The sequence below is a fragment of the Rissa tridactyla genome, chromosome 5 (genome assembly GCF_028500815.1).
Source record: "Rissa tridactyla isolate bRisTri1 chromosome 5, bRisTri1.patW.cur.20221130, whole genome shotgun sequence".
Lineage (NCBI taxonomy): Eukaryota > Metazoa > Chordata > Aves > Charadriiformes > Laridae > Rissa > Rissa tridactyla.
Window position 1 is genome coordinate 2,219,265 of NC_071470.1, and position 12,291 is coordinate 2,231,555.

A 12,291-nucleotide genomic window follows, 5' to 3' on the forward strand; every position below is an offset into this window, starting at 1 on the left:
TGAACAGCTCCAATTTAGCATAACCATCATTGAATTAGAGAGAGATCATTCTGTAAAAAACTATGGATAACTATATCACTTAATTAACAATTGTCTATATACCATAACTCTTTAACAGGTAGCCGTGGTATTGAATTCCTTCAAAAGGCAAGTGGCCATGCATTGTTAGCACCACGGTCTGCATGCTCACAATACAAACAGGAATTATCACCCATGGAACTTGGAACAAGAGAATATTCTTTAAAAACATCGATAATAATACAATGTTAACAAAGATAAGAAGCACTTTTTTCTTTTTTTTTCTTTTTTTTCTTTTTTCTCTTTTTTTTTCATTTTTCTTTCCTTTTTTTTTTTTTTTTTTTTTTTACCCACTATTACAAATTTAGAAATTGCACCTTTGATTGTTTAAAACGTTCTTAGGACCTTCGTTCAAGTCGATCAGGGTCCATCTGGCAAGTTTTCCAAATATAAAGGAAAGTCATCAGAGTGTTTTCTTTATATATTGTACATCATGTACAATGGTCCCTTTGAAGTATACCTGTAGTTAAAGTAGTTATTGAACTCAAAACTAAAAAGTATAAAAAGCTACTTTTTTTTTTTCAAAAAACATATAAGAAACAATGCAAAAGGTGTTATGCATAACACATACAAAGTGATTAAAAAAATCAAACACATATTTGTATTTGACAATAGTTTAGTATCCTTGATCTAGCAGAACTAATTAGCTTAAAAGGATTCAGGAAAAGGCTATTTAGGAGCTTTGTGGCAGAGAATGGTCACACAAAGTAAGAACTAATTAAGAAACCAAGTGCTAGACAACCAAGAATTGTACCTGGGTGATGTCTGAATCACCCAAACTATCTTTTGTGAGAAGCACTTTCAATTGTTTTTAAAATGGTTGGATGGCCTTTAGTTAAACAACAAAGCATTCACATGTTAGAAAGTAAGACAAGGTTTCTCTTATGTGTAAGCATTGAGCCGCTCTTTAGAGCGAGTAGAATGAATGTCATGAAGCTCTTGTTCCTCCTTTGATTTAATATCCTCGTATTTTTGCATTCTGCAAGCATCTTTCACATAGGCCCAGTTGGCAGACAAGACCATGAGATAATGGACCTGTAAGAGAGGTAACATGGAGTTAGGAACCAAGGGAGCTGGGCAGAACAGAGCGCGTTCAAACTGGCGAGCTATGGGATAGAGCTTGGGCTTTCATCAGAAGGAACGGAGCTTTGTCATGTCACGAAGTAGAACAGCAATACGATGTGAAGTTCGAGCTTGAGCTTCATTAATCCTCAGATAACCCGGCGCACAGACGGCACTCTTACCGTGACTCGCTAGTCGGTAGCAATGGTTGTAAAAAATTTAAAAGAACTGAGAAATCGACACATCATCCCCGCTTTGCTATTTCAGCCAGTCTGCAAATCTATGTGGAAAAAACACCTCCTGGTAATCTCTTGCAGACTTTTCCCCATTGAATCACTGTTTGTTAAAGTAGCTGCCTAAGACAAAAATATGCCGTAGACACATCTGTAGTCTTGCGATTACACATCTAACACAATTTAATAAATATTTGCTTTTTCCTTCGTGTTAAAATTAGCATTAGCTTTCCATTTTGCCATAACTTCTTTCCTTCATCTACAACTCCAGCAATTTTGTCAAAACCAGCTAATTCGGTAAAAATTTGTCAAAAATTGAAAAATATTTTCAGCTAGGCAAAATGTGACAAAATATAGTTACAAATAAACTTGAGGTCTTAAAAGGGCACGCACCTGTCACCATTTAATTTAGTAACTTTATTTCACTGTGTATTACTTATACCACAATTTATTTATGCAATTCCTTGAAATGCATGCAAAACAAAAAAGTGATTTGAATTATTTTTAAAAGACAACTTCTGTATACGTCTTGAATGGAGCAGAAACAATGTTCACGTTCCGGGTAAATTTTTGAACAATGTAGAAATACATTTAATTTTTTTAAAGAAAACAAAGATTAAGAGCTTTCCAAGTATCCCATCCAAAAACAAACTAAAAAATTATCTGAAAAGAAGGGGAAAAAAACCCAGAGCCAGTGATTATTATACAAGTTATTGGTGAGTATTGGACGTTGGACGTGGCTCACTTGCAGCCAACACGAATCACTGGGTGAGCTGTGATGATGTGCACCCAAAGAACTTGGTTTATTTATCTTAGCGAATGGGGAGGACAGAGTGTCTATGAATACATCAGAGAATTAAACACCAATTAAAGGATATTGGCAATATTGTCACATGAACAAATGTTTTTCACGTGGCTTTGAATAAATTTAATCTGAAAGTCAGCGAAAGGTATCTTACCAGTAGAAAAATTATGTTCTGCAAATGTTTTCCATTATAAATAGAGGATGTAAAACACCCTAATTGCATTTGAGATGGAGCTTAGCAGTCTATAAAAATCGTATTGTATGGCAGCCCATGACCAAGTTTAACAACTGGTAGCTGTCCTGCCTTCTGAATGGTGGCACTGAAAAATCAAACAAGTGATAAATATTAATACACCACCAACACAAGGAATGAAGCTGAGTCCTCCAAGGAACTGCTGCCAAAAATACTTTATTCCAATAAAGCTGGTGAGGGGTCTGGAGCACAAGTCTGGTGAGGAGCGGCTGAGGGAGCTGGGGGGGTTCAGCCTGGAGAAGAGGAGGCTGAGGGGAGACCTTCTCGCTCTCTGCAGCTCCCTGAGAGGAGGGGGTAGCCAGGGGGGGTCAGGCTCTGCTCTCAAGGAACAGGCCATGGGACAAGAGGAAATGGCCTCAGGTTGCGCCAGGGGAGGTTTAGGATGGATATCGGGAACAATTTCTTCCCGGAAAGGGCTGTCAAGCATTGGAAGAGGCTGCCCAGGGCAGTGGTGGAGCCGCCATCCCTGGAGGGATTTAAAAGCCAGGCAGACGTGGTGCTGAGGGACACGGGGTAGTGGGGGTTTGGGCAGGGTTGGGCTGATGGTTGGACTCGATGATCTGAAAGATCCCTCCCAACTGAGGCAATTCTATGATTCTATTCTAAATTTCCTCCTTTGGGGGCAGTCACATGCTATCTGCATTCAGTCCCTTTTGGAGTTAGTTTCCTTAGTCTTCATGCTTGTGACCACCTACAGTGTAAAGTCTACTTCGCTGCCTGTTAGAGCAATGAACAGCTCTCCTGTCCACCTCAGCTTCCCGGGTCTGGGCCTTTCAGGACATCTGCAGGCTTCGAAAGCTTTCCTTTCAAAGGTGGACTTCAAATGTCCTACCTTCCATCTGCTGGATCTGCTTGCAAGGAGCCTCTGACCTTCTTAGGACATGCTCTCTTGGCTCTGTATTCAGCCAGAAAATAAAAATATTCAGTAATGGTATTCAGCTGGTTTATTCCAGGTCTCTCTGGACATTTATTCCTCCCCCAGCAAGCTTTCAGACACTTTCTAATGAGAGCATGTCTTATAGTTAATTGAGTGCCTCAGAGGCCACAGTTAATTGTCTGAAATCAAAAAGATTCCATCTCTTCCTAAGAAATGGAAAAACTAAACTAGGATTCAAATAGTGGAAAATGGAATAGACTAATCTTAAAAACACCTTGAGATTATGTAAACTCTCCTTTTCGTATTGGGCTTTTGTAGATACATGAGCATCTTAGATTCATACTAAATGAACAGAACCAATTCTGTAGGATCTTTCTTTTTTTTTGGAAAAGCCAATGTTGTCTTTTTCCACAAATGTTTGCTGGCAATTGTTGCTGATTAGTGCAGGCTGATGTTCATTTCTTAATCTGGCTAATTAAAATCAAGGAAAGCGTTCTGAAACCCTTCAAAGGAGCACGTATTTTTGGTTTCTTTTTTGTCCTGGTGGTTTACAGCAAGCTCTCACCTATTTGGGGAATACAGTCTGAGTTGAGGAGCCATAAAATAGGAAGCAGCGTTCAGAGAATCCGTCCTCTGGGAAAAAGACTACAGATAGTAGTATTTCTACGTATCTTTAGGAGTTTCTTAATACATCTAGTACAACCCTCGCAACACAACCTGTGATGGCAGCGCGAGTGCTGGAGATGGCAGCACGTACTGTGTTACCCTGGGACGCGTCCTGGGCGTAATTTAGCACGCAGGAAAAAGAAACGCCTTGTATCTACCTCAGCTGTTCCAAAAGATTTCACTGGAACAGGCATTTCTAGATCAAATGAGAGGCACTTACACTGAATCCCCATTCTGATGAATGAAATGCCTTAAAATTCCTCCACGGTAAAACTCTAGAGGAAAATCAAAAGAAACAGGCTGGTAATCCTAAGAATTCTGTCATCTCAGAAAATTACAATTTGCATCCAATGAAAACAGCAGTGCTGGTCCTTTGAGGGTAAGATTTCAATTAAAAAATATAATCTGAACCTCAAACAGCTTGTAGACATGAGAGCCCTAGAAGCGGGGGTATGTCAGCAGCGTACTCACATCTTCCTGATCTTTTAAAACACACCTGCCAGAACACCCTGCAACTGAAGAATATGTGATGAAAATGGGACCACGTAGGCCCATTTCTTATTCTCACAAAATATTTGGTAACGACGCATTAAGAGGCAAATTTTAACCTGACGTTCTTGCAGTTTGCACTTGGCGTTCTTCTCCTACTAAAAAAAAAATAGAGAAACTATTCTGAAAGTGCACTGGCCACAGTCTGACCTTCGTTAAACTCCCATTCTTCACCCATCCCTTCCTTCAAAAGTCACAGACCCAAACTTCCGGGACAACTGTTGAAAACTCTTGGAGTTCACGCTCACTGCAAGCAGGATGACTTTCCTGGAAACAACTGCTTTGGCTTTTGTAATGAATATAATCTCAAATACACATCCGTGCTATAGAATGGCATATATGTTTAACAGTCCCACCACCTTTGTTTTTTTTTGTTGAACACCAAGTTCCTAGATAACATTGTCACACTAAGGAGGTCATCTCTAAGTGGCTGTCTAATTGCATTTCACACTTCCATGACCTGAGTAGCCTGAAGCCGGTGGGGCCCTGTCAAGGCTTATTCAAATTGAAGCAGGGCAGCTTCCACAGTCCGCCTCGGGATGTTTCAATTACACACATATGCAGGACAGCGCGGGGTCTTTCCATGCTCTACGAAACATTCCCGCTTAGATTTCTTCATAAAGTGAAATTATGGTTCAGCTTTTCAAAACTGTAGAATTGCATCTAGGCTAAGAAGGGGTTTGGTTTCGGTTTTCCTTTCCTTTTGGGACATGTCGTTATCTCAGCAGGGCAGAAGTCTAAATAACATTTTTTTCCTCCCCTTACCTGCATCTAACATCCTGCAGAAGAGCACAATCATACTGGGGGAGGGGAACGAGACCACTTACGCATTTCCCTTGTCCTTGTTTCGGGAGAATTGTTTGCGTCTCCGTTTTGCAGGCCATAGCTGCTGTGAAGGTTCAGGCAGAAGACTAATGCTCACATGGTAATTTTTGAGAAGGGAAACTCTATCTCCTAATTCAGTTTTGCTGTAGTGGTTTTGGGAAACGCCACGGGCAGGATGCTTACTGGCCTTACAATCACCCTTTGGGATGGTAGAGTTTACACTTAAACAACTTCACGTCTTCTGCTTCTATCTGACACAATGTTGAAAACAGTAAAATTAATAGGTATTACTTCACTGATCATTTCTGTATCCATTTATTGTCCATTCAGACATGAGAAAGAGCAGTAATGTTCAGAATCATACATAGTCCAAATTCAGTATGATCCAAACCCCTGGCTTTTCTTTTTCTGTGCTCAAGACTGACAAAAAGTGTCTACAACATAAATAGTTCTATCAGTTTTTTTTCATCTTGGGCTGAAGTCTAAAAATGATAATTTTTCAAAACGAACTATGTGACATTTTCCTTTTCTGCAAAATAAAGCTTTTGCTGACATATACTCTAAAAAATATGTGAGTTTTTCTATACACAATCCTAACTCATAGGCCAAGTCTCTTTTTGAGCCCCCAAACAGCATTCCGCTATGGAGACTCCGGAGGCAGCCAGTGAGTTGTGACGAAATTCCAACACTCATCTACAAATCTGAGACCAAGAGAGAGATTGAAGTAGTAGATATGGGAAAATTATGACTCGTAACCAAATGGTTTGGAAGTAGTAACAGATGTTTTCTTGTGTTTTTTTGCAATAAATGACTACAGTTTTCTAAAATATATTTTTAAAATACAGATTAATGAAAAGTATCCTGGTGGCAGATGATCTTAATATTTATGAATAAGCCAGTTTCTTTGGTGAATTTCATGACAAATGTTGATATTAAAAGAGTTCAAGAACTCTGCACATATTAAATAATCTGGCTCTTGAAAACATCCACAAATCCAGAAATGAGGATATAATGAAGTATAGCAATGGCATGACTTAAAATGTCATTTAAAAGAGCAAATTTTACCAATTCAGCTTTTCAGCACTCTCATTGATAATGCACAACTATTACTGGCTGGCAATAAATACAAAACGCTACTTAAGTGGGATGGCCTAAGAAATCTTTTACAAGTGCAATAAATTAATAAGCTTCCCCTTTTGTGAAGGGCTGGTATTTTAATCTCATTTTTCGTTAAGAAGTCTTCTTAAATTTCATGGAGATGTGCTACTGTTGTGGATATATACAAAGATGAACTTCATTAAATCATACTTGTGATTATTGCCGCAACAACACATATTGGGAAGGAAATTGGTTCTCCAGTGACTTGAAGGGCTTCTGCACACTGTCCCACACCCAAACCCATTGCTGATACCTTACCACCTTCTACTAATTTGAGTGTAGGATCTGGGGGGAAAAAAGATGCTTTCTTCTTTCTATATGAGACACTTAGGACCCAAAATTCATTTTCCCTCCCATAAATTACATCTTTCATGTAAAGGTAAACTTCCCTGTCTTATCCCTGGAAGTGTTCAAGGCCAGTCTGGATGGGACTTTGAGCAACTTGGTCTAGTGAGAGGTGTCCCCCCTGGAAGGGGATTGGAACTAGGTGATCTTTAAGGTCCCCTCCAACCCAAAACATTCTATGATTCCCTAAAAGAAAGAGAACCTGTTAATATCTGCTTGTCCAACCACAAAACTTTCCTTCATGTCCCATCCCCAGTCTTTGGGCTACTGTGTCAAGCGTGAAGCACACTGCTCAACCTAGAAATATGACCTGGTTATGCTGGTTCTAAAGATTACCACCATCAAAGAGTGGAATGTGCTAGTCTTCACCAGGAACCTAACATCACAGTGGTAGCTTAAAACCAGTTTACTTAGAAAATTGAAATACAGGCAACAGAGTTGCGAACATCTCACAAAGCATACATTTACCAGCATTTGGACACTACACAATTTACTAGCGCTTAGATTCTTCTATTTCTGTTGAAACAGAGTGTTATCATGCCTGCTCTGGGCAAAGAATGCAATAAAAAGCATAGATGGGTAGGGGTGACCTTTTCTAAATATGTGAATAAATCTGAGCCATCAAAGCGAATTCCTAGTGGATCAGTGCTTGGTGCAACACATCTATGGCATCTTTGATATGGTACTCTGAGCTTTGAAGGGTTTTTTTAAACTTCATTGAAAGTATCATGTATTTAAACTACGTGGCTCAATGTACCTATCTAATTTGCTTCCACTGAAGATGTGTTTGTTTTCACTGAAAATCTTTTGGTGGCTATTCTGATTGAAAGTTCTTCTTTGAAATGCAGAGTTGTTGTCTGTACAAATTAGCATTTGATAACTACTGTTGCATATACTTCAAAACAACAACGTACCGGAGAACTAATGACCTCTTGGATATACTTTCCTAACACTAATATATATATTATAATGATTACTATTTGGTCACCATTTTTTCAGGTGGAAGCAGAAAATTCTCCATTTGGAAAATCAATTAAATTATTAGTATAAATTATATTCTACTGAGGTACTTATTATTTGTGGTCTTGAAACAAAAATTACATTGAAAATGTATGTTTTTCATTTAGCTATCTCTGTTGTGTTGGCAGGGTGTCATTTAATACTGAAAAAATGGCGGACAAAACCAAAAAAAACCCACTAATGCAACAGGAACACTTGCTTCATTGAATATTCTCGGATTGTCCTTTTTTATAAATGTAATTCTAAGGAGACCGAAAACTGTATGGCCCTAGGATTCAATGTAAAATTTCTAGTAGCAGTAGAAATAACAATCATCATCACACACACTTTTCGTACGGAATGCATCGGTACCAAGTAACAGTCATTTTTCATTTCCCATTCCAGCGTGTGTCATACAAACCCACACTGGCGCAGAATCCCCATTCTAAAAATATCCTATGTTGAAGCAGACACAGCAGACGAGAGGCGGAAGAGCAGGGCACCAGCTCGTACACTTTTTTTTTTCTCAGTGGATCATTTTCATTGGCAAAATGTCACCAAATTCGAAGTAATCTTCATTATATAAAAAAGGCAAAAATTACTCCTGACAGAAAAATGGATGCATTCACAGATACGCACAGAACGGAAAAAAAAAAAAAAAAAAGAGCCTGCTCCTAAAATAGCGGCGTGGCAAGGCTGTGAACACCCACCCAGAAAGGCATAGAGCGTAAAGGGATATTACTGTGGCCATGAGAGAGACACCTGAGTTCAGGTGTTTGTCTGAACGCAGCAATAGAATAGTAAAAATTCTAAGCATGCACTAAAAAGGTGCTTTTTTTATTCCAAAAACTAATCATGATATTCTACTTCAAAGGGGATCCATCAATACATTTTAAAAAAAAAAAAAAAAAAAAGCTAAGAGAGAGTACTGAATTACAGAATTATATTTTAGTAATAGCACTGAGTGACAGCACGGAAATTGAATAACTGACACCGAGTAACGACGGGAACGTGTTAGCAATTCGGAAGACGACTGAGCGTTGGGTGGCTTACCATAGCGATGACTGCTGCGCCAGCTCCAGCGAGAGCCACGATGAACAAGTGGAATGTCATGTTTAGCTGCAAAGGGGGACAAAAAGGCACTTTCATGGCGCTACCGTAAACAGAAACGGAACAAAAATAATGCAGAGCAAAAGAATACCTTCCCGGTGCTTCTACAGTGTTACTTCTACAAAAGTAACGGTTACTTTTACTTTTTCCAAAAGATTCTACACCGTTACTTCTACAAAAGTAATGGTTACTATTACTTTTTCCAAGAGATCGACATCACTACATGACATCGTGCTTGCGCCTATTTTGTTACAACACTCCTATCAGGGATAAAGCATAATTCTATTTAAAAATACTGTCCTTAAACTATAAAATATTAAAAAACACCCGATGATTTAAAAATAAACCATCCAGCACTTTTCTTTTCTGGTTCGTTTGTTTGTTTGTTTGTTTGTTTTCCCCTGGTTACAATACTACTTTACTAGATCTATACGTGTTCGTGGTGGTTTCTCTAGTGGCAGAGGCAGCCTAAGAAAACCCCGCTCCCCTTCGTTAGCTGTAGCTTCCCATCTTCAGATATTGATCCCCTTACCCCCCAAGCTTGCCAATAAAATGTGTTCATGGTGATAGAATACAAACCAGGTTAAATAACCCCAGTTAACCACCTTCCTCACCCCACCCCATGCCCTTAAAATTATTACATCAGCTTTTAATTCCAGCGAGCTGGTTGAGCGAGCAGCCGCTGAGGCGGGCTGCACAGCAAGGGCTGCGTTTTCTTAGATGGTTTCGGTGTAAAGGCAGACTGTCGACCTTCGCGCTAAGAAGGTTTATTCAAATGCGAAACATTTAGCAAAGCAGCCTCCGACTTCAAAGGCATCGAGATTTTAGCCTCTCCTTTTGTTTGAGAGAGATGTAATTTTGTTCGTCCTGCCTTCACCCCTGACCATTTAAAAACAAACCCAAAAACCCCCCCGCTGCACTGAAATAGGTGGCCTTTGCCTAAGGGAAAAAAAATACAACAAACATACTAGGATTTATTATCCTAACACCCTGCGAGACTTGGTCAAATCCATTTCAAAGCTTCACTCCCCTGTCACAACAGTAATCCTAAGAACTTCAAACAGTGATTCATTGCACAGAGCTACCAAAAACATCCCAGTAAAAATATACACAACAAAGGAATTCTTAAAAAAAAAATATAAATTCAAGTGTATTTGGAAAACAAATGGCTGGGGAAACTGCACTGACTAAACTTGGTGTGTGGTAAAAGACTAGGAAAAGTACTTGCTGACTGGATTTTCCACTGGGATTTTATTTGATCACCATAGCTAGAATTAGAATATTAAGAGTAGGAAGAAAAAACACACCACTTACTACCTACTATAACATATTGTATGGGTTTGCCAAAAATATTGTCGTATTTATTCACCTCGTTAGAATCACACATCTTGATGAAACTTTCTGATGTGGTGCAAACCTTCTTTTCCTCTCCAATAGTTACGATACCTGGAGCAGAAGAAATATTGACAGTGTTTAGTATTCCTAGCACATAGCAACTTACTGCATGCGAGCCAGAAAGGCTAAGAAATACAAATTCTTGGCTGCTTTGCAGAACTTTTTTTAACAACAAAATCTGTTTTTTGTTGATGCTGGGAGGGCTGGAGCCCCTCTGCTGGGAGGACAGGCTGAGAGAGCTGGGGGGGTTCAGCCTGGAGAAGAGAAGGCTCCGGGGAGACCTTCCAGCCCCTTCCAGTCCCTAAAGGGGCTCCAGGAAAGCTGGGGAGGGACTCTGGAGCAGGGAGGGGAGCTGTGGGACGAGGGGGAAGGGTTTTCCACTGACAGAGGGGAGACTGAGATGAGATCTGAGGCAGAAATTCTTTGCTGTGAGGGTGGTGAGCCCCTGGCCCAGGGTGCCCAGAGAAGCTGTGGCTGCCCCATCCCTGGAGGGGTTCAAGGCCAGGTTGGATGGGGCTTGGAGCAACCTGGGCTGGTGGGAGGTGTCCCTGCCCAGGGCAGGGGGTGGCACTGGGTGGCCTTTAAGGTCCCTTCCCACCCAAACTATTCTGTGATTGTATGATAATTTCAGCAATCACAAAACTCACCCATCATTATCAACCGTGCAGGTAATAATTTTTCAGCCATTTTTTGAAAATATCTTCATTCCAGATTTTTTATCAGCACAATAATCAAAACACCAGAAAAATTATCTACAAGCAGTATGTACACTTACCATGGTGTTCACAAACATTCTCTACCCTCACGTGGAGAAATATGTTGTATATTGTTTTTCAGACATATTGATCTGGTACAAAGCTTCTTTCACAAGTTTTAAAAAAGCATTACCCGTATGTATACTTGATTGTAATAATACTTTCCCTTTTAGCAAGAATAACTAGAATCTGCCACATCGTTTCCTTTAGTTAATGTCCAGATACTAAACCAAAGACTAGCCTGAAAGAAAGTGCTATAACTTGGTTATCATGAAAACTAGAACTCTTCTTCCCTATTAGTAATCAGCAGTTCTTACGCAGAGTTTACAGGAAATAGGCAGGTTCACACAATACACATTTTGTACGCTAGTTTTCTACGCACTATTTAAATGGAATTATAATAAAAAATAGGCATGAATATTAGCAAAATAAAAGGCCAGAGAAAGAAGAATTAATACTCTCAATGAGGTCTGTACAGATAATTGCCTTCTCAACTCGCCTGTCATGCAGGTGGGGGAAAAAAAAAAGTCAATAAATTTAAAAAAGATATTTTTTTTTCCCCTTGTGAAAACAATGATGTGAAATATTTTGTTTCTGATTAAATGAAATGTTTAATGTGAACCAAACTGTTTCATTCCCAAGGAACAGAGCATTTTTTATATCTTAAAAAAAAGAAAAAAACAATTACAAATATACTGCAATTTTATATTAGGCCAAGGCAACAAATGAGAGACTCGGGGAACTGCCCAACAAGCCCAAGACGACTCAAAGCTGCGTGGGCTGAGAAACCATCGAGATCAGAACATCTAGATTCAAGTCAGTCTTGGGGCAGAAAGGAATTGAACTAGCACCACCAACACAAGCATTCTCAGACTTTTTTAAGATTACAAATCCCCTTTTCTCCAAATTTCCCATCCCCTCAAAACACACGTATGTGTGTACCCCCACTTGATTCTCACCCCCGCAGTTCAGGCTCTAGCCCCGCTCTCTCTCTCCAGCCTTTTAGACTGGTGGTGTCTGTATTGTTGCTCTTCACGAAGATTTTTGCAAGCAACGGATCTTCTCCTGTCCCGGTTTCCCTCTGCAGGGACAGATGATAACCTAGGATCTCACATCAACAAATCAGTGTCCTACCGTGAGATTAAAGAGTCCTTCTCCAGATAAATGACAACTTAAGCATT

General features: G+C 39.6%; 1 protein-coding gene across 1 annotated transcript in view; it reads right to left on the minus strand.

Moving 5' to 3' along the window:
• Window positions 1–913: 913 nt before the first annotated feature.
• GPM6A (glycoprotein M6A) overlaps window positions 914–12,291 on the minus strand; it is a 99,923-nt gene continuing 88,545 nt past the window's right edge. Inside the window, exons 5-7 of the mRNA XM_054202918.1 lie at window positions 10,330–10,406; window positions 8,904–8,969; window positions 914–1,113 (exon numbers count right to left, since the gene is read on the minus strand). Coding sequence (XP_054058893.1) covers window positions 961–1,113; window positions 8,904–8,969; window positions 10,330–10,406 — 296 coding nt within the window. The 3' untranslated portion in view covers window positions 914–960. The remainder of the gene's footprint in view (window positions 1,114–8,903; window positions 8,970–10,329; window positions 10,407–12,291) is intronic.